The sequence below is a fragment of the Benincasa hispida genome, chromosome 2 (genome assembly GCF_009727055.1).
Source record: "Benincasa hispida cultivar B227 chromosome 2, ASM972705v1, whole genome shotgun sequence".
Classification (NCBI taxonomy): domain Eukaryota; kingdom Viridiplantae; phylum Streptophyta; class Magnoliopsida; order Cucurbitales; family Cucurbitaceae; genus Benincasa; species Benincasa hispida.
Window position 1 is genome coordinate 1,071,004 of NC_052350.1, and position 23,936 is coordinate 1,094,939.

The 23,936-nt window shown below is 32.7% G+C and overlaps 1 protein-coding gene across 2 annotated transcripts; it reads right to left on the reverse strand.

The window, feature by feature from the left end:
* Positions 1–300: 300 nt before the first annotated feature.
* Positions 301–7,932, reverse strand: LOC120071581. 2 transcript variants are annotated; one of them, XM_039023920.1, is made up of 7 exons: positions 7,418–7,932; positions 5,133–5,650; positions 4,153–4,253; positions 3,880–3,977; positions 2,958–3,151; positions 2,432–2,484; positions 301–769 (listed from the first exon to the last, which is right to left on the reverse strand). In XM_039023920.1, the coding sequence occupies exons 1-7, from the start codon at positions 7,462–7,464 to the stop codon at positions 746–748; spliced, it is 1,035 nt and encodes a 344-aa protein (XP_038879848.1). In that variant the 5' UTR covers positions 7,465–7,932; the 3' UTR covers positions 301–745. The 2 variants fall into 2 exon arrangements, with proteins under 2 accessions (XP_038879848.1, XP_038879849.1); XM_039023921.1 differs by having other exon boundaries at positions 5,133–5,645; positions 7,418–7,914.
* Positions 7,933–23,936: the final 16,004 nt, after the last annotated feature.

Here is a 23,936-nt window from a genome sequence, read left to right on the forward strand (position 1 = left end):
ACTTTAAAAAGTATTCAATAAATTCTCAAACTTTCAATTTCGTGTCTAGTAGTTAATAAACTGTCAATATACCCCAAAATTCTTAATTTTCTATCTACAAGTTTTCTGACATATTAACATTTTTTAGACACAAAATTGAAAGTCTTAAAAGTTCCATCAAACATAAAATTCACTTTTATACCTAAAAGTACTAGTATTTTAAAAGATCAAATATGACAGAGATGAAAGTCCAAGAATATATTAGATAAAATTAAAAGTTTAAGGACATATTAAACGTTTCTAAAGTTCATAGACCAAATAGACACAAATTTAAAAGTTCGACAATCAATTAGACACGAAAATGAAGGTTAAAAGACCAAATATACACAAAACTGAATGTGCGGAATCAAGAGGGCTACAGAGGACAAAAATGTTAATAGTTTAAACTTTTAAACGTTGAGTGCTATACAAAAGCAACCCAAGGTGTACAGACTCTTTAAGTTCCAATTTTCAAGAATAGGGATTTTTGTACATAAGAACCTCCCTCAGAGAAGGGGGGGAAAAAAGAATGAACACAAGATACTCTTTCTCCAGCACAGGTTCAGATTCATAAGCTGTCTCAAGTGAAGTGATAGAAGAGAATTTCAAATGGGTTTTAATTGGATCATCATTTAGCCCACTGACCCTGCTACCAAGAATGGGAAAAGACGAGTTCAAATGGATGAGAAACAATGATTCGATGTGAAAACACACCTGCTGTTGTCTCCTACAATTTGTCTTTCTCGTCATCCTGTAGGTTTAAGACAAATTTCATTATCAAATAGTAGGTACACGATAAAACACAGAAAATGTAATCAGTTTTGATTCCCACCACCAGCAAAGTACAGCAGCAGCAAAGAAAGTGGATTTAGAGTGTGTTAGCATGTTATTTTAAAGTGCTTATTAATGACTAATGATGTTTTTTCTTCCAGGGTTATTTGACCCACCAACTTTATAAATTGATGTTTAATAACTTAACTCTCTCAACTTCATCTATGTTCATTATTGAAGTTTGTACATTTATCGAGGAACTCCATCTTCCACTTTTTCTCTCTCTAATGTTTCCTATCTCCAAACTAAACAACTCTGCACTTCAAACACAAACTTCCTAACTCCAACATATTCAAACTCAACAATCTAAATCCAAACTTCCTAACTCCAACATATTCAGACTTCAAAATTTGAACTCAACGCTCCCAAACAACCTCTAGTATTTGGTTTTTTAGGGAAAAAACAACCGACTTGCAAGAAATTTAGAGCTGTGAAACTAAAAATTTAGGTATTATCTGGGCAAGGTGTTCAAAATCTCACCGTTGGGCTGAGACATCGGATAATCGGGAATCAAAGGATGAACCAATCGGGTTCTAGGAGTTTTTTGCATATGGCTGTCATTGATTCTATAAGAATGTAGCTTTGTTTTTTTAATAAAGAACCTCTGTTTGGCATCTAGTGGAGTGATATGACTTGAGTTTTATTTGACATCAGCCGACCCCCACAACCAGGAACATAGAAGGGGACTTCAAATGGATGAAAGCAATGAATCAATATGAAGACAAGTACACCTTTATCTACAATTTCTCTCTCTTCATCCTATGGATTTAAGACAAAATTCAACACCAAGTAATAGGTACATGATAGGTTGATAAAAAGAAGAGCAAACTGAACATTTTCAGATTTTGATTTCCAGCACTAGCAAATTACATTGACGCATGAAACTGAATCTACAAGTTGGAACTGAGGTACAGGCAGCTAAACATTTGAGTATTCATTAGGAGTTTTTTTGTTGGGAAGAAAAGAAAAGAAAGAACATCTGTCTTTTTATATCCATAAGTGTCCATGCTAGCTTATGGATCTCAGAGACAACTGCTTGACCTTACTCCAACTATATTTGGCTGTCCATGTAACTAGTAGGATATTAAATCCTAGACACGAAGTCCCTATGCCTTGAACTGATCCCTTTAAGCCCTTTATTATTTATATTGGCCAGGCTAACTTAGGATGGTTTTAAAGTAACTGTTATTAATTTCTGAAAACAAAATTCTGTTCCAAACAAATTGTTCAGATTATGGATTTTGTTTGAAAGTTAGAATATAAACTAAAATAAACCTCTTTCTTTCGTTGGGAGGGGGGTGGTAAGAAGGAACTAAAATAAACTTCTTAAATCCAATTGAAGCTCCAATTGTGGAAAAAGGCAAGAAGAGGAGCACAACAACCGTCAGAAAACATTTCTCAAAATTCGCAAAATTGTCGAAATCTCTAGTAGGGAATCCTAAATCCAATTCACCACAAAAACTCAGCAACATAGCCACATAAAATTCATAAGAGACATCAATGAAAATATTGAGACGTTAAGCACAACAGATTAGTCAAACATGAAAATGGGGACGTAAAACAAATTATAAATTTTACTTACTGAACTGTCAACCATTTTGTCAAAATCATCATCAAAGGCGTCATCTCCATCATCTGAATAACCAGGAAGAAGATCAGTGACACCAACCTCAAATGACAGAATGACATCAACAGCAATTATATAAATGGACTGTGTATATGCTATGCACATTGCTAATAATTGTGCCAAATAATGTTCGAAGCCATGGAAGTGACAAACGATAGCCGCTCCATCAAGTCACTCGTTTTCAAGCAAAATAATCACATTTCTATATTCTCTTCCTTTTAGATAAAGTTGTGATCAATTTCTGCCTCGTAAAAATCTTCTTTAGAAAATTAATGTTAATTGCCAATAAAGCATCTTCACATCAGCAATTTGTCATAGTTCATGTGTTACAGTGTTATCAATACCATTAACAAACTTGAATAGACAAAATCAATAACGTCATAGGAACATATCTTTGTTTAAACATTAAAGATCTTCTAAAGGCATGTTTCATTTGTTAGAAATCGTACAGAGCAGACATCAATGAATTGTGGCACCATACCTGGACCTTCATCGCTGTCTCCATGATCTCCAAGAAGAAATACATCCAAGTCTTGGTCACTTGATGAGGAGGGTGGAGCGTTTTTCTTCTCCTGAGACGTAGATGTTATTTCAGCTTTAACAGGTTCCATCTTTCCATCTTCAGCATGTTTATCTGATTTCAGCATGACATCCTCCATGTACTTTTTCTCATAGCTGAAGAAGTAAGAGAATATGGAACAAGAAAAAATTGACATTTCGTTAATGAAATTCTTTAAGAAAATAAAGGCATGAAGATTAGGACACCATTGCATCTTCGTTTATCATCAACTTATTTATTACAGGATTCAGTAAAGCAAAGAGGTCAGGCAAAACTAAAAGTTGTCTGAAAAATATTTCACATACACTCATGTAGAAGGTTTTTCTGCAGTGGATCAGTAAAATACTATAGGTAATATTCACTCGACAGAGAATTCATCCCAGAAAAAAAAGAAAAAAAAGAAAAAAGATGGAGAATGAAACATTCGAATTTGGGACTAATAAAAGATGAAGGCTGCTATTCCAATGACAATTTGGCATGTGCTTGATAAGAACTAAAGCCCGAGTAGAACGTATGTGAGCATAAAAAATTTTCTTTACTACTCAGCAATCAACATAGTAGCTGAGAACTTAGTCCCATTTTGCACTTAGTCCTGGTAAGTTTATAATAACAACCTAAGTCCTAAAGCATAAATGTACCCACCCCAGCGTCCAATCTAGAAAGGAACTATTTTCTCAAAATTCTAAGTTGTTAAGTGTTCAATCCAAAAGTAAGTATGGCTTATTAACTTGTTCCTTTGAATCAATTGAGAAGCAACACAAATCTAAAAGCTGTGATGATTTCTGCAATCAACATTCAAAGTTTAAAGCCAGAGTCAAGGCTCGAACTTAATATTTAAACTTACGGTGCAATGTGTCTGTTCACCAACAAAAAGTAAATCCTCCAGAATTTTCTCTCTTTCATTATGCGTGGACATAATTCATAACGTAACTTAGAAATTTCCTGGCACATTAAATTAAAATGAACGTTAAAAGCATATACATAGTAAAATGGCATGAATGCACATCTCTTGATTTATATACAATATAAAAACTTTAAAACCAACATTCCTCTACAGTTGGTAGAGAAAGCTACATTCATCTTCACTGGTGCCAGCCAGGTTTATTAGTATTAGTACCTTGACAGTTGAAAGAACAAGACTTGCATGCTTCTCCTGCCACTCAGTTAGATCCTGACTAATATTTGAGACTGTAGGGACAATGGACATTTGTGAATCATCTACGCAAAGGGAAATGAACCAGTTTTAGAAATAAGGTCTTGGTGCCCAGTGGTTTAGAGAAATAAACATATTATATTTAGCACTGTTAAAAAGATAGAAAAAAAAAATAGGGAAACAGTTAAACATCCGGAAGATGTCATAACGACATCTCAATAGGATACTTAGCTTTAGAAGTTAGACATTGCAAAAGATTTCTACTCTGGTGCATATAATTTCATGAACAAGAGATTTTAGTGGGGTTGAAGGTTCAAAATCTGGAGAAACAATATCAATTCCTGATCCACACATACTTCCAGTGTTCCACTAACGAAATTTCTACTAACTAGAGTCAAACCCAACCGCCAACTTATACTGGCTTAAACAAGGCCATGCACTTAATTAATGGATGGTTTTCTTACTCTATTCAAATGGAATGGTCATTTCCCCATTATCTTCAAATAATTGCAATGCTACTGACCATAAAGCTCCATATTAAACCTGTTAAACACACTTCAACTTATTACATTACTAATATTCCAGAACACGGCAAGGATCGACATTGTAAAGACTCGATTTAAGTACGTGGATGCATACAGCTTAAGGATTCTGTTTTCGGGAAATGAATAAATTGGGGTGGTTCGTTCCAGTAAAGGTAGCTCTTGAAATTCAATGGCTCCTGATATTGAGATTTAACCTTCGATATTCGCCAAGTCAGTAAAGCTTAATAATCTTCGCTTCTAAAGCTTAAATGCTTGATAATCGCGGACTAGACTTATTTGTACTTCTCCTGTTTTACCTCCAATCATCCCCCGCCCCCCGCCAATTTCTAATTCTATGATCTTCAATTTTTCAAGCAAGCAAACAAGGGGACGGAGAATTCAAGAAAACGAATCAATTACCTTCGAGTGGAAAATCCCGAAATGTACTCATAGTGATGCCTTTGACGAAATCCCTCAGCTCTTCGTTTATCCCAAATCTCTGCAAATCCTCCTCCCGCGTCTCTTCGTTGGAAGCGTTCTTCTCGAGGGCGCCAGATGGCGGAGTACCCTCGACCAAGTGCTTGATAAGATCGGCTCGCTTAACAGCTTCCGCTTTGATTTGATCAGCTCGCTTCGAGGCCTCAGTAGCGAATTCCTTGGAGCGTTTAGCAGTCTCGGAAACGATATCGGACAATCTAGAGGATCCGATCGTGAGCTCTTGGGAACGCCTTGCAGCTTCAAGAGTCAGCTCCTGCGAGCGCTTCGCTGCTTCCTCGGCGAAACTTCGAGCTTTGCTCCAAAAGTCCATGGCTGAACCTGACCGTTGAATCTCACACTTCGCGCTCTCTCTTGAGTCTGCTTCTTCGTTTCGTTGTCGTCGTCGACGGGATATGAGAGAATCCGGTGAGGGACGACGCACGATTTCTCGCTGCTCTGCGCTTTGGCCATGCTCCACGTATTATTATTATTATTATTATTTAAATATCATTTGTATCTTTGCTTAATTTTAGTCCTCTAATGTATACTTCCAATAAATTTTAAATTTAGTGTCTATGTTTGTTTACTATTGATGTGTTGAAATTATAATCTTTGTGTAGTTGATATTCAATCACAAATTCTCCCATTTATAATTTTTTTCTGTTTTATTTTGTTTACATCTTTATTAATTAGTATCATTAATTATATGTAAAAAAAATATTGTCATATTGGATTGGGCTTTTAGGCTAGCGACTAGCATATCCAAATACTGTCCAAACGGATTGATCCGATTAAAAAAAATAGATCCATATCCAATCCAATTTATAAAATGGTTGGATTGGGTCGAACTGGTTAATCGTTAAATTTGGGATGTGCTTGGATCGACCTTTGGGCTTGGATAACTGACCTTCATTCATTACTGACCACAATTTAAGAATTATAGGGGTCCACGAAATAAATTAATAAATCATTTATTGACGTGTCAAATAATAAATGAAAATAGTTAGTATTACCGTAGTACTAGTTTTTTTTTCCAATTTAAATGGTCCCTAAGCTTGTTTGATCATTAGTTGGCTAATAGAAATATGATAAGACATAGATGAGGCGACACTTTTTTTAATGATGTGGATTTTTTTTTAATATATATATTATTTAAACCTATTTTTCAAACCTCGTAGGATAAAAATAAAGTAGTTGAGGGTGTTTATATATATATATATATATATATATTATCTAAACCCATTTTTCTAATCCAAATAAAGTCTCTAACCCAACCTCGGGTTGGGTTGAGTTGTCGGGTTATAACTTTTTTTTCTTTTTAATTAAAAATATGTAAATTTATATACAACACATGACTAATAACTAAAATCTCATAAAATTCAAATACTAAATATCAAATATCTTAGATATTTATTGCAAACTTCAAATAAGGACAAATATCATAATAATTTTAAAAGAAAAACATTTAAAATTCACGAATGAATCAATACAAAGTAATCAAATTTTAAATAAAAGAAATATATATATAAAACTCAGGTTGGGTTGGGTCAGCCCAAATTTTTTTTAGCCAACCCACAACCCAACCCAGCCCAACCCAAAAACAAAACTAACTCAACCTAACCCTTATATTTTGGGTTGGGTAGTCCGGGTTGTTCGGGTTATTTGAACACCCCTAATTTTTTGTCCATTTTGCTCCGTTCTTGATCTCTTTCCTTAGCAACTCTTGTCAATGTTCAAGACACAGACTTACAGACTCGATAACAAAATTTGAACGCCCAAAACAACAACTTTAATAAGTAAATCTAAGTGTCAAAATTCTAAACATATGTTTACAAAACCCACATTCATAATGTAGAATTTCACCAAATTTTCTCTTATTTTCGTTTCAGTTGAAAATTAAAATGCACAACCTAACTCTAATGCCAATTGTAGGAATTGATTTTTCCACGGAAGTGTGTGAATATCGTGCATTTGAAAATCAATTTGAAGATACAAAATACAGAGAAAATTCATACCGGATTATGTAAAGGATAAACATTATAAAACCCATGATTGTTAAAAACGTACGTGTCGCAATATGTATCATATGATACGTATGAGTTGAATGCAAAAATGATTCAGATGAAACTTTTGAATCGCAAATTTGATATAGGATTCACGTTCCTAAATCGTATGAATCGTGTTGAATCGGATCGTCCTAATATACTATTCAGAAGAAAAAAAAATACCAGTTTCGAGTTGCATCAACACCGGAGAATATGGATTTTCTTGCCATCGTCGCCGATAGTATTATGTTCTCCTTCTTTTTGAGTTGCAGTGTGCCAAATGGGAGAAGAAAGTAGAATCGTTCGCGTCATTGCGGGACTAGAGTTCTCCTTCTCCCTCCTAGTCTCTTCTTCAAGCTGTGCGTGCTGGCAGGATAATGGATAAGTCTGATTTTGGACTTTATGAAAAATATATATGAATATGAAAAGAAAACCCTAAGGAGGCGTTTAGCGTGCGATAAAAGCATAGAATTGAGTTGAGTTGAGTTGATAATTATTATCTGAAAAGTTAAATTGTCTGCATTTGTTGTGCAGAGTTGACTTGAATTGAGTTAGAGTATCGGATGCAGTTTTTGTAAATGAGATTGTTTTTTTTTTTTAGTTTGTTCTTTGCTTAGTTGATTAATTTTCAACTATACACCTATTTTCTCAACCCTTTTATAACATAAACTGGAAAAAAAATCTATTTTTTTTTCAATTTGTAAAATATTTTTTTTCAATTTGTAAAACATAATAGATTCTTTTCAAAAATTATAAAACTCTAATTCTTTTCAATTTGTAAAATATGCCACTAAAATACATGTCATATTGCAACTCAATTACTTATGAATTGATATATTGTACGTATATTGAATCTTGCTAACTTATCATTACTATTAAAAAATTAACATGTTGTACACATGATTTATTATTGAAGTGGCAAGAGGAAATCTAGAAAAAAAAAGTAGGGAAGACAAAGATGAAACAGAATAGATATCAACAAGGAAAGAAAGAACAGAGACGAATAAGAAAATACAATAAAAATGGAAAAAAAAAAAAAACAGGAACTTGGTTGTAATAACATAACAAAAGTGGAAACAAATTATAAGAGACGAAGAATAAATTATAAGAATAAACCCTAGTCATAAACATGCAAGCTAAAAATATGTCCAAAATGATGAGAAGCTAAATCTGAACAAAAACGAATCCGATGAAATACAAAACCAACAACAATCGAAAAATCAAACATGCAAGGACGAATTGGTATATGAAGGAATCCAGACGAGAACGTACAAATCCTAAGCCAAAAACCAAATATTCAAAAAGATTTTAGATCTAAAGAAAAAGTTAGATCTACCAAAAAAAAATTGTTCACATCTACTAAAAAATAGTTAGATTTACAAAAAAAAAATGAAGAAGAATACAACTCATACAAGTCAGATGGAGAAAGAAAAGACAAGATGAAGATGAGAAGAGAGAAGTGGGTAATGAAAGCGCGTGATGGGAAGAGAGAGAATGGGGTAGCAATTAAAACGTCGGAAAGAAAAAGTGAGTTTATAACCCACCGTTTTTTTTTTTTTTAAATGGGCAATAAACACCATGTGGACTTTTTAAGCCCACTGAACCTAACTCTATTGGGCTATCAAACAACTCCTAAATACCAAATGGGTTTTTTTGTCTTATATATATATATATATATAATATTTTCAGATTCCTTTTCTGAAAATATAAGAACAATTTGAGATATTTACGACAGCCATTTATTTTTGTCATTCCATGTGCTTTTCTGAAAATTACAATTGTCCAAGTGGAAATATTAGAAGACCAACTTTGGTTAGAAATTTCTTTTACTTCCTTGTTAGTTACTATTTTATTGTGGAAAAAATGAAGATGCACATTGATGTCTGATGGTTGGACGGATGGGAAGAATCGATCGATTACAAATGTTTTAGTAAATAGTCCAAAAGGCACTGTATTTCTACAAAGTGTGGATACATCTGGAATCTACAAAAGTGTTGATAATCTACTAGATTAGGTGATAGGAAAGATTGGGGAAGATAATGTAGTTCAAATTTGAAGAAATGTTAATGGCTAAACGTAAATAACTATTTTGGTCTCCTTGTACCACACATTGCCTAGATTTGATTTTCTTGGGTTCTTATGAGGAAGTGAGAATTAATAAGGACTGGTGTGCCATAGTTACTAATTATGTTGTCACAAAAATTAATACATAGTTTCCACATGCTCCCAAATTCAATGCTGCCTATGAGGTCAAGATGAGACTTGATTAAACCATTCAAAGAATGTCCTTCACCAATGTTCAAAGAAAAACAACCAGGTACTAGCTCAAATCATAAAAAGAAAGACAGTAGTTAAATTTACAATATTCTAAGATATTATGATTAAATGTATGTGTATGTGTATTGTATTTAACCTTATGGTGGGAATCCTTTGGTTGCGAACACCTCCAACATCTTGCTATTACAATTCTTAGCCTAACTTGTAGTGCAACAGGTTGTGAGAGAAATTCGAGTACATTTGACTAGCTACGATACTATGGAAACCAGATTTCATAAAAATTAGAATTATTAACATTAATTATTCTTAGGTGCATTATCCAAGAGAAGAAATCATTTGGAACAACAAAGGTTGAGTGCATATGTGTTTGTAAAATATAATCTTCAGTTGGAAGCAAGGCATAAGAAGAGAATCTTTAGAATCAATCCTATTTATCTATCCGATTTAGAATCTAATCATGAATGAATTATAGAGAAAGAAGTCCCGAAGACCCGACATTACCATATGATAGTTCGTTGATGAATGTAAATGATTGTTTTGACATTCAAGAAACTGAAAGTAGCAAAACTATGAAGATAGGCAATAATTTTATTTATTCCTTAATTATTTTTTTTCTTTTTATAAGTAATAACCTTTCCTATTATTTTTTTATTTAGGGCCTAGAGATCTATTAATAAAAAACCTATAAGAATGGCAAAGAAAGGAAATTGTTGAATTAGTAGAAGAAGAAGAGACATGTGAACAAGATAATGACGAACTATTAGTTGATATTGATTTCAGATATTGAAGTCAATAGTTGAATATTGAAACTTGAAAACTTGAAAACTACTAGTAAGAAATTCTCCTATTTTTAATGTTTTTTCATACTTATTGATGTTTTCTTTTCTTAGCTATTTTGAACTTTGAAAATGACTATTTATTTCTCTATGTAAAGCTTTCATATTTTTGTATCTATATTATATGTTATCTACCAAATTAAAAACATACGATACACGGTACACTAAAATAAGATTTCGATACATGTTTCGTTTCTAATTTAACAACCTTGATAAAACCTATAAGTATACGGTTCTAAAGAGAAAGGGAAGAAAAAGATTGCTTACCCTTGTAGAAAACCTCTTCTCGTTTTTCCTCTCCAAAGAATCGGACACAAACTCTTCTACACAATCACTGAAAATCGACTCAACGATCAAGACACCACCACTTAGAGTCTCTGCTATTCTCAGGCAAGGGATAGGAAGTGTAGTCTCCTTTTTGCTTTTGGGAGAAAGGAAAGACAAATAGTTTGAGAGTGAGTTAGAGATCTTGGTAACTCCCTCACGTGAAAGAACAAATTAACTCCTATGAAGTGGGGAGTTATTATATTCAAATAATATATATATATATATATATGTATAACTCTCAACTAATTAACTATATATTATGCATTTTAATCATATCAAAATGCAATTATCTCTTATAGCCTATAATTTTAATATGAATCTATTCACATTAATTCTAACCTACAGTATTTTTATGAATATATATAAATAATATTTGAATTTTATTCGAATATTCATCCCTCTTATTAATTATGAATCATATTCATAATTAGTTATAATGTATCAATATACATTATAATAATTTTCTTATCCATTAATTATAAAACACATTCAGAATTAACTGTAATGTATCGATATACATTATACTTTATATTAATCATATTAATGTAAAATTTTTCTTAGATAATTTGAACAATTGATTCATGCTATGAATTACATGTTTTTAAGCCATTTTTATGCACCTTTTACTAGGAAAAATGAATTATCGCATGAGTTTCCTCTTGAATTTTGGCTTCATCTAAAAAATTTAGCCTTTGAAGGTTGATTTAGGCTTTAATTATAATATTTGATGATTTGGAGCCAATTTGGTGAATTTTGGTTGTTCTTGATAGCTTTTACAAGATTTTAATTTGATGTGTCCATAGCAATTTGATGTGGACGCGTAGTGGGCCTTAAAATTTCAGATTTCGTATCAGTCAAGGTCAGTTTCGATTTTCTCGAGTATATCAGTTGTTCAATTTCGATTTTGCCTGGAAGTCAATCCAACCTTGAATTTAGTCTTTCTCAACCACTTTAGGGCGTATAAAAGGGATGGAGACCCTCCAAAACAAGGTCATCAACTCCTTAGCCGAACCCATCTCCTCTATTATAGTTTTTGTCATTTTCCAACAGTCGCCTTAGGTTTATTTTCATGTTTCAAGTTATAACCTTATGAACAGGAGTTCCTTGTAATTATTTTTATTCCTTTATTCTCTTTCCAATCGAACTCTATTGTATCAACGATTTTTTATATAATAAAAAGTTTATTTTTTCAATCATCATGAGTTAAATTCTTCCTAGGGGGTTCACCAATGTGAATGCCTTATGGTCTCTAAGGCTTAAATACTATTATGCTCGCACCACTTTGTTGTTATTGTATTCTCTTTGTCAACTTTTATCGGAAGTCTTGATAAATTAAATTGGCCACTTAATTTAAAAATCCAATAGAGTTTTAGTGCTGAGAAAGCTAGAGTGTAAATAGATCTCACGAAGGGATGTGAGATCTAAAGCCTAAGAATAGGAGGGTCACGTCACCTTAGGAATAAAGGATACCATAGGGTGAAGACACTAAACTTTAATTAATCTAAGATTTAGCTACCCATGGGAATATTCAGTATAGGACGGCCACATCACTTTTAACATAGAGTCCGAAGGGTTGAAGAATTTTTAGCCATCTTCAATTTAAAGGAAATCGGACATGAGGATTTCCATGAGCAGCGGAAGGATCGTTCCAAATTTCAATTGTATAGAAACATTAACAATTACGGTTAATAAACGGAAAAGAACTCGAAATTACAACAAAATTACATGTTTTTCTACATGATCAAGGAAAAGAACACACATACCTTTGAAGACTCATCTTCAAGACCCTTGATCACGACGCTCGTTCACAGTAACACTGCAACACACGAATGCTCGTCCACCACGACCGCAACACAGCACGATCAACAAAGTACTCGAACACCGCAATCTCCAAAATCACGAGCACAGTGGACTCCACACGAACACCATGAACGGTCTCCAAATAACCTCGACTGTGTCGAGTTGAGTGATATCACCACAATGGCTACCATGATATTCTCGATGTGAGAATCCAAAAGTGTGGGTTCTGTGTGGACTTGATTAGAGGCGAAGACTGGAGGAAGAACAATCGTGCAAACGATTGAGCAAGTAGGAGATGTCAAAGCCTATCGTATAGAATGGTGCCCGATCGTTTAACAAAAGCTATGCGATTGTTTAGCAGAAGTTGCACTATCGTTTAGCCCATTGGCCAACTGAGTGTCTATTGTATAGAAAAATTCTACGATCGTCTAGTTTCTCCAAGCTGTCGTTTAGCAAATCTAATTTATTTGACAACCTTTCCGTGAGTAATTTTCGAGAGTGGAAACTCAATTCAACAACTTCTAAATTTATGAAACATTTTTCCTTTTATCTCACGATTACATGAAACCACCAATAACCTCCCACTTAATTGGTTATTAGAGAAAAAGAAATAATTATCCAATATTTAATTTTATTATAAATATATATGTGATAACCAATTTACCATACTATATTTATATAGTTTTAATATTTCATCTCATGAAATATATAACTATAACTTTTTTTTTATTCCATGATCCTTAATGTAAATCTCATTTACATTAATCCTCCACTTAATATATCTCATTCACCACACCGATCATATCATATATAATTGAATTACCTCTTGTCAATTTGAACATTTCAAATCAACACCAAGAATTGATCCTCAACTTGAATGCATTGAGCTACTAAAGAGACCTTATGGACCTATAGCTCGAAGCTCCAACGGTAGGTGAATAACTGAATAAACTTTTTAGTCACGGGATCTACCATCCGTTAACTGTCAGACACTCTACTAAAGACCGACAGCTAAACCCTCCTTACTACAGATATATTATGTGTCCATCTTAACCAATCAACAGTGTGATAACTCTTCACATATCGCTCGTAAGTACAGCTTGGTCAATAACCGTTATACCCCTATAGTTACATCTGACTCCTTAAGTACTATTGATCCCTCTAATGAACATAAGTCATAGTCTTACTATGACTAAGTCATCTCTTCCAAAGAGAAGTTGTGGCTACTATGTTCAAGTCCCGGAATCAGCCCTTAAGGGAGCAATCTATCTACTTACTCCTGTTTCAAGGAAGGAGTGAATTCCATCTTGTGTAACTGAGTTCCCATCTCCCAAATCAGACAAGTCCCCAAAAAGGTAGGCATGTCGAGTTGGCAATCTGGCCACTCTCACCCATACTAATCAAAAGACCGCCCTTAAAGGCAGAAGTTCCCAAAACACTTAGGATTGAGGTCATATCACCTATGGTCGTTTAGGTGAGATGTAAGTCTCCAGTATCAATGGCGTTATATACACAGATGAATCATCACGTGACTCGGTCTTATACAAACTCTTTGTATAGGACACCCCCACTCGCATGTCTCCACATGAATGGTCAGGATCAATCATCTATAGTAGTTTATAACACTTGCAAACCTCTACAAAGTGGGTTGTATCTGTAATGTCACCAGAATCAGATATCCTACCTTCATCCTTATACTACAGACCTATTTAGGTTATCACTTAAGGCATGAACCACTTATATATCTCATATACATACTTAACTTTACATATAATAACCATAGAGCTTTGTTTATTGGATACGATTAAATGCCAGAATGAAATAACTCTTATGTTATTCATAACAATGTGTATATATTACAAACAACGAGACTCCGGGAGAATTAAGACACCGTCCCAATACAATTACCATTGTTTACTGTTTTTTAACTTCTATTTCTACTCATTCACAACACAATTTATTCTGGTTACCTTTGGTTGCATTAAATTTACAGTATTGATCAAATTAAAATTATTGCTAGTCTTGTGGGTTCCATACTCTGAATACTCCGAGATTATAACTTCTTCGACAGTGTACGCTTGCACTTAGACCACACATATCTAAAATATTTTACCTCTCATACATTTGGTTGATCAATAATTCGAATTATTCGATAAACAAATGTCCCTTATTTTATCCCTAGTGAGTGAGCAAGGGGATCTTATGGACCTACAGATTAGAAGCTTCAATGATAGAGATTAATTAATTAACCAACATTCATTAATTGTCGGCCAGTCCATTAAAGACCAGTAGCTGCACTCTTCACATTGTAGATATATTTCTATATCCATGGATATAACCAATCAACAGTAAATTAGCCTAGGTCAAAATTACCGTTTTACTCCTATAATTGCATCTAACTCCTTAAGTACCACTGATCCTTCTAATGAACAATTATTTATAATCAAACTATAAACTAGTTCCCTTTCTTGCCAGTGAGAGGGTGAGGGTCCTCATTGTCCAACACCCAGAATAAGCCCTTGAGGGAACAATTCATCTACTTATCATAAAAAGGGAATGAGTGAATTTCATCTTGTGTAGCTATGTTTCCAACTCCCTACTCGAACAAATCCCAAAAATGATAAGTGCCTTAGTTTATTATATTTATGTTTTCTCTCAAACTCAATGTTGTATATAGTCAACTGGAGTTTTAGTCCAATTGAGAGTTTGTTGGGTTGTATGTCCTAAAACTCGCAGTTTATAAACATTAAACATATTTTATTTGTAATAAAGATGTTACTGGGGTTTATTCAATAAAATTTTTATTGAATGTGTGAATTGCTCTTGTTAAAAACCTAAATCCAATAAACTAATGAACCCCTGGCTATAGCATGAATACTTGAACTTTATGTAGAGACATAAAAGTGGATCAAATTGTTTGTAATATTTAACGAAAGTTGTTTGTAATATTTAACGAAAATTGTAACAATTACAAAGTGGGTCGTAATCCATAGTATCACCAAGATAAAACACCTAACCTTATCCATGTATTACAGACCATTTAGGTTATTACTTAAACATGATCTACTTGTATGTCAACCACGTACATGTTTCAGTTACATTAAACTAACATTGGACCTTCGTTTATTGGATTGAAGTAATGCATAAAATAAAATGACTTTTATTTTATTAGTAACAATTTGTTTATACAAGTTTACAAACTATGAGTACAAAGAGATTTATAACACTAATCTCAACACCCGTATTGTGCTTTAAAATGTTAAAATATCATTTTGGTCTTTATACTTTGAATTATATTCCATTTTAGTCCTAATACTTTCAAATATCTAATTTCAGTCTTCATACTTTCAATAGATCTTAAACATAAAATACCATTTTTAGTAATTTAGTAATTTTAAAATCATATCGAGAACCAAACATGATAATTCAAAATCACTTTTACATATTTGAAAATCACTCTAAAAAGTTTGAAACCAAGCATAGAAATCAATTTTACAAAATCTCTTTTCCTAAAATCACTATTTTGTCAATCACTCTCAAACACACCCTAAATCTAGTCTCTCAAAATTTATTTTTAGCAAAATTAAATAATAAGAATAATAATTTTCATATAATAAAATAGAATATGTGAATAAGTTCTTAAAATTTATAGTAAATAAAAGAATTAAAATCAACAATTTGAATAAAAATAGAGAATTAAAAGTAAATAGACTAAAATTTGTTGTGAAATTGATGAGCACAATGGGAACGCAGATATGAAGAAAATATAATATAATATAAAATATAAAATATCTAAAATTATAAAATTGGATAATAGAAAATTATGTGGAATTTGAAGTGGATTTCTTATCCATGGGTGTATGATTTTGACCAAATGCCACTATTTATAAGCAAAGTGGCAAGTAGGATGTGGACTTATATGGACACCAAGCATGAATAACTACTAAGCACATGGACAATATGAAGGGTGATACATGGCTTTTGGGCACTAAGCAATGGGCATCAATTTATTATTATAATATTCATAATACTCTCCCTTAGATGTCCATATATATATATGAAATATGCCTCATTAAAACCTTACTAGGAAAAATCCAATGAAAAAAACCCTAGTGAAGGAAAAATAGTACATATTTCATATAATATATACTCCTAAGAGAATACAATATATTTACTTCACCTCATGAAAACATCACTTAAGATCTCTGAGTAGCCGCATTCCAATATTGTGCACCATTTTTTCAAAAGTTGCGGTTGGTAATGCCTTTGTAAATAAGTCTGCCAGGTTATCCTTCGTACAAATTTTTTGTACAGTGATGTGACCATTTTCTTCAAGATCATGAGTGTAGAAAAGCTTCGGTAAAGTATGCTTTGTTCTATCTCCTTTAATATATCCTCCTTTGATTTGGGTTATACAAGTTATGTTAACTTCATATAATATTGTTGGAGAGTTTTTATTAGAAGACAAGCAACATGTTTCACAAATGTGTTGAATCATTTATCTTAGCCATACACATTCTCGACCAGCCTCATAAATTGCAAGAATTTTAGCATGATTTGAGGAAGTGATAGTTATGGTCTGTTTTGCCAATCGTCATGATATAGCAGTTCCTCCACATGTGAACAGATAACCTGTTTGAGATCTAGCTTTGTGTGGATCAGATAAATATCCAGACTCTACATAACCAACTAGATCAAAATTTGATTCATTTGAATAAAACAAACTCATATCGATTGTTCCTCAGAGATAACGGCGTATATGCTTAATTCTATTTCAATGTCTTTTTTGTTGGAAAAGAACTATATCTTGCAAAAAGATTTACTGAAAATGCAATATTTGGCCTTATACATAAGTGCACTAATTGTATTAAGATATGGTACTTCAGGAACAAAAAGTTCTTCATTGTCTTCTTGAGGTCGAAATATATCTATCTTTATATTAAATGAACGAACTTCCATTGAAATATATATAATGGATGTGCTTTGTCCATATAAAATCTTTTTAAAATTGTTCCTGTATTAGTTGACTGATGAATAAATATTTTATCTACTAAATGCTTAATTTGAAAACCAAGGCAAAATTTTGTTTTTCTGAGATATTTCATCTCAAATTCTTTCTTAAGATATTCTATTGCCTCTGAAAGCTCTTTAGGAGTTTCAATTATATTCAAGTCATTAACATATACAGTTATAATAGCAAATCCTGATTGTGATTTCTTTATAAAAACACACTGACATATTGAATTATTTTGATATATTTCTTTCAATACGTATCTATTGGGATTGGTGTCCTAATTCTCTCGGAGTCTCGTTGTTTGTAATAAATACTCATTGTTTTTTAATAAAATAAGAGTTATTTCATTCTGACATTTACTCATATCCAATAAACAAAGTTCCATGATTATTGTATGTAAATTTAAGCATGTATATAAGATGTACAAGTGGATCAAGCCTTAAGTGATAACCTAAAAAGGTCTGTAGTATAAGGATTAAGGTGGGATATCCGATCCTGGTGACACTACGGATATGATCTGCTTTGTAGAGGTTTGCAAGTATTGTAAACTACTACAGATAGTAGATCCTGAACATTCATTGGGGGGGAGGAGAGGGATGTCCTATACAAAGAGTTTGTATAAGATGGGACCACGAGATGATTCATCTCTGTATATAACGTCGTTGATACTGGAGACTTACATCTCACCTAAACAACCATAGGTGACATGATCTCAATCCTGAGTGTTTTGAAAATTCCTGCCTTTGAGGGCAGTCCTTTGATTAGTATGGGTGAGAGTGGCCAGATTGCCAATTTAACATGCCTACCTTTTTAGAGATTTGTCTGATTTGGGAGCTGGAAACTAAGTTACATAAGATGGAATTCACTCATTCCCCAAAGTAGGGGTAAGTAGATAGATTGCTCCCTTAAGAGCTGATTTTGGGGCTTGAACACAGTGGTCACAACTTCTCTTTAGAAGAGAGGACTCAATCATAGTAGGACTATGACTTATGTTCATTAGAAGGATCAGTGGTACTTAAGGAGTTAGATGTAACTACAGGGGCATAAAGGTTATTGGCCGAGTTGTACTTACGAGCAATTTGTGAAGGGTTGTCGCACTGTTGATTGGTTAAGATGGACACATGATATATTTGTAATAAAGAGAGTTCAACTATCGGTCTTTAATGGAGTGCCTGGCAGTTAACTGATGGTGGATCCCGTGACTAAAGAGTTTAGTCAGTTATTCACGTGTCGTTAGAGCTTCGAGCTACAAGTACATAAGATCACCTTGGTAGCTCAATGGATTCAAGTTGAGGATCAGTTCTTGGTGTTGATTTGAAATGTTAAAATTTACAAGAGGTAATTCGATTATAAGTGATATGATCGGTATGGTGTATGAGATACATCAAGTGGAGGGTTAATGTAAATGAGATTTACATAAAGTGCCATGAAATAGAAAAAGAGTTATGGTTTGTATGTTTAATGAGATTAAATATTAAAACTATAGGTTATAAATATAATATGGTAAGTTGGTTATCATATATATTTATAATAATATTAATTATTGGATAATTATCTCTTTTTCTCTAATAACCAATTGAGTGGGAGGTTATTGGTAGTTTCATAGTAACCGTAAGATAAAAAGAAAAATGTTTTCCTAAATTTAGTAATGTTGGATCGAGATTTCCATTATCGGAAATTACTCACGGTGACTGTCAAGTAAATTGGATTTACTAAATGACAGCTTAGAAAGACTAGACGATCGTGGAGAGTTTCTATACGATAGATTCTTAGCTGGCTGATGAGCTAAATGATCGCATAGCTTTAATTAGAAGATTGCATAGCTTCTGTTAAACGATTGGGCATTGTCCAATGCGATAGGCTTTGACATATTCCACTTGCTCAATCGTTTACACGATTGTTCTTCCTCTGGTCTCATCTTCTAACCAAGTCCACACAGAGTCCACACTTCTGGATTCTCACACCGAGAATGCCAAGGTAACCTTTTTGGTGGTGTCATACTCAGCTCAACATTGTCGAGGTTCTGTGGAGGCTGTTCGTTGCGTTCGCTGAGTTCGTGACCTGAGTGACCGTTGTGTTCGTGGTCGTATTGATCGTGTAGTGTAGCAGTCGTATTATTCGAGCATTCGAGTGTTGCAAACTTGTGAATTGTTCGAGCGTTCGTGATCAAGGGTGTTGAAGATGAGTCTTCAAAGGTACGTATTATTCTATCCCTTGATCTGTAGAAAAACATGTTGTAATTTCGATTTATGCATAACCTGTTGTTTCTGTTTGTGTATTGTAATTGTAATGTTCATATACGATTGAAATTTGGAACGATCATTCCGTTGGTCATGGAAATCCTCATGTCCGATTTCCTTCAGTATCCACTCAGGCGATTGTACCACATTTTTTTTTTATTGTTTCAATCCATATAATGATCTCTGTAACTTTATTGAATACCATTCCCAAAAATTTGATGTATATGTTTCAGGTACTTTAAATCCTTATGGGATTTTCATATAAATATTATTATCAAGAGATCCATATAAATATGTTGTGACTACATCTATAAGATACAAATCCAAACTTTTATACACAGTAAAGTCAATTAAATAACTTAATGTAATTGCATCTACCACTGGAGAATACGTCTTCTCGAAATCAATACTAGGCCTTTGTGAAAAACCTTGTGCAACTAGTCTTGCGTTATATCTTGTGACCTCATTATTTTCATTTCTTTTCTTTACAAATACCCGTTTGTATCCCACAGGTTTAACACCTTCTGGTGTTTGGACTACCGGTCTAAAAACCTGACATTTTGAAAGTGAGTTTAATTATGCCTCAATTGCTTCTTTCCACTGAAGCCAATCTTTTCTATGTCGACATTCTTCAACAAATTTTAGTTCAAAATTCTCATTTTCAGATATAATATCAAGAACGACATTCTACGCAAAAATGTGGTCAATAATTACATTAATTCGATTCCATCTTTTTCCTGTCATGACATAGTTTATGGAAATCTCATTATTATCTTTAGGTATTTCACCTTCCTCATTAGTTATGTCGAGGATTTCTTTATGGGTATTTTACATTCTTAACCAAGTCTTTTTTCACTATTAATTATTTTTCTTTTTCGAGGATTTTTATTTTTGGAACCCATTGGTCTACCACGCTTCTGTCATGTTCCTTCTAGCGTATTCCAGACTCATTAGTGACAACTTATTGTGTTGGGATATCAATTTTCGATGGAATATTTGCAGCTGGTATATGTGACTTAGTTACTTTCTTTGCATCTACAAATACATCTAGTAATTGATTTGCTATATTTTGCAAATGAATTATTTTCTAAACTTCAAGTTCATATTGATCTATACGGGGATCTAAATGAGACAATAACGACGCATTCATATAACTTCTTTTTTCAATTTCTTAATTTCTCCCCCTAATGTTGGAAAACTTGTCTCATTAAAGTGGCAATCAGCAAATCGTGTAGTAATACATCACCCGTCAGGAGTTCAAGATATTTAATAATTGATGGGGAATCATATTCAACATATATTCCTAACCCCCTTTGAGGACCCTTCTTAGTGTGTTGTGGTAGAGCAATTGAAACATATACTGCACATCCAAAAATTCTCAAATGGGAAATATTTGGCTCATGAACATAATCTAATTGTAATGACGAGTACTTATGATAAACTACTTGCCTAATGCATACAAGTGACGTTGCATGCAAAATAACTTGTCCCCATACAGATGAAGGAAGCTTAGTTCTCATAAGTAATGGTCTTGCAATTAGATGCAAACGTTTTATAAATGATTTTGTTGAACTCTTTTGTGTATGAACATGAGCTATATGATGTTCAACACTTATCCCAATTAACGTATAATAATTATCAAAAGCTTGGAATGCAAATTCACCAGCATTATCAAGATAAATAGTCTTAATTGTATAATCAGAAAATTGCACTCTTAACTTAATTATTTGAGTAAGTAATCTTGCAAATGCAAGATTTCGACTTTATAATAAACACACGTGTGAGCGTCTACTGAATGTATCTATTAATACCATAAAATATCTAAATGATCCACTTGGTGAGTTAATTGGTCCACAAATATCAACATGAATTTGTTCTATAAATGCAGGTGATTCAATCCTACTTTAGCTGGTGGTGGTTTAATTATCAATTTTCCTTGAGAGCAAGCATCACATGATAACTCATTATATTGAAGAATCTTCTGGTTCTTCAATGGGTGTCCATTTGAATTCTCAGTAATTTTCCTCATCATTATAGATCCTGGATGACCTAATCGGTCATGCCAAATTGTAGATATGTTTGGATTCATGAAATTCAGGTTCATTATTGCATATGTTTCAATTAATTGTATAAAAGTATAATACAAGCTAGAAGATAAAACAGATAACTCTTCTATATACATTTTTCATTTGAGACAGTGGATATGATATATAGATATTCCACATTATTCTTACTATTAGTCTCAATATGATAACCATTGCAACATATATCTATAAAACTTATAAGATTTCTCTTTGATTAACTATAGAACAATACATTGTCAATTTTAAATTTTGTTCCTCTATGCAAAATAATATTTGCTTTTCCAAAACTTTTGATCAAATTTGCAGAACCTGATATTGTATTTACTTTTACTTTCAACATTGTCAATTTGAAAAAATATTTTTTATCTGTAAGTATCGTGTGTCTAGTTGCACTGTCTGCCAAACATAGATCTTCTTTACTTATTTTTTAAACTCTCAACATATGAAAATGATCCATGTTTCTTCACTAAAAAAAATAATTACAATAAGAAAAATAACACTTAAAATATTTTCTAAATATTCTCAAAATAAAAAAGAAACACTTGATGTTCTATCAATTGCCCCAATCTTCTCTTTAGGAGATTCAAAGAAGTCCATCACATCCAAATTTGTCATGTGGGATGGATCAAATATTTCATTATCCTGGTATGCAAAATTTGCTTCCACATTTTTCTTTTTTTTCCCTTCAGAGAGACTTGATAAAGGTCAACTAAGTGTTTTAACGTACGATAGGTACGTGACCAATGCCCAGTCATTCTGCATCGGAAACATTTATTTTCAACACTCCTTAAACTTTTATCTTGTGGAGCTTTTTCTTTGTGGTCATCATTTTGTGTGGTTCTTTTGAAATTTGAATGATTAAAATGACTACCAAGAAAATAATAATTATTTCTTCCTCTGCCACGGTAATGACCTCGACCGCAACCATGATTATTATTAAAATTCACAACATTCACCTCAAGGAATGGTTTTGTTCCAGTTGGTTGAGGTTTGTGGTTCTCATCAATAATTCGTTATTTTGTTCGACCACGAGAAGACATAAAATTAGTTCAAGATATTGTTTAAGACCTTTCTCTCAATATTGCTATTGTAGGAGCATATCTGAGACATGAAATGTAGAAAAAGTCTTCTCTAGCATATCAGCATCGATAATTTTTTCTCCGCATAACAACAATTTTGAACTGATTTTAAATAATACGGAATTGTAATCACTTACTGATTTAAAATCTTGTAGCCTCAAATGCATCCACTCATAACGAGCTTTAGGAATAATAAATATCTTTTAATGATCATACATTTCTTTCAAAATTTTTCACAAGATACTTGGATCTTTTATTGTAAGATACTCCATTTTTAATCTCTCGTGGAGATGATGAGTAGTCAAGTTCATAGTATCAAAGTAAATTTCGATATTGAGCACCAATGACAAATAATCATTATTGTCATTAATGTCAAAGGCTGCAAATTCTAATTTTGTAAGATTTCCATGGCAACACTATCACAAAATATTGTATTTATATTAGAAATTTAATAGATATTGAATATGCAAAATAAAATTAAATATATTAATTATAACGAAGAGAGAAAAACCGACATATCTTTAGGGCTTACCAGGAGCTCATGTTGATGACGTGTTGTGAAATTGAGGAGCGAATACGAATATAGAGAAAATATAATATAATAATAATAATAATAATAATAATAATAAGTAAGATATAATATAAAATATAAAAAACTAAAATCATACAATAACTAAAATTATAAAACTGGATAATAGAAATTTTAATAGAATTTGAAGTGGATTTCTTACCAATGGGTGTGTGATTTTAAGATCCACCAAATGTCACCATTTATAAACAAACTGGCAAATAGGATGTAAAGTTACATGAACACCAAATATGAACAACTACCAAGCGCGTACAAATGATGACACATGACTTTTTGAAACATCAAACAATTAACATTTTTTATTATTATAATATTCATAATAAGATTATACTATTAAAAAAACATAGGACCAAAATGACATTAAAAAAAAAAAAAAAAAACAAAGAAGTAATTTAAGGCAAAGTGTTTTCAGTCTTATCTATGTGCTGTAACTTTTGTTTTGAAAACTGGAGAAGC

What these genes read in the sequence shown, in the direction of transcription:
- LOC120071581 (XM_039023920.1), bottom strand. Translation starts at nt 7,464, where the DNA reads ATGGCAAGAAAATCCATATTCTCCGGTGTTGATGCAACTCGAAACTG. An exon ending in GTGAACAGACACATTGCACC is followed by an intron (nt 3,152 to 3,879) that starts GTAAGTTTAAAT and finishes TTACTTCTTCAG; the next exon opens with CTATGAGAAAAAGTACATGG. An exon ending in ACAAAATGGTTGACAGTTCA is followed by an intron (nt 770 to 2,431) that starts GTAAGTAAAATT and finishes TTAAACCTACAG; the next exon opens with GATGACGAGAAAGACAAATT.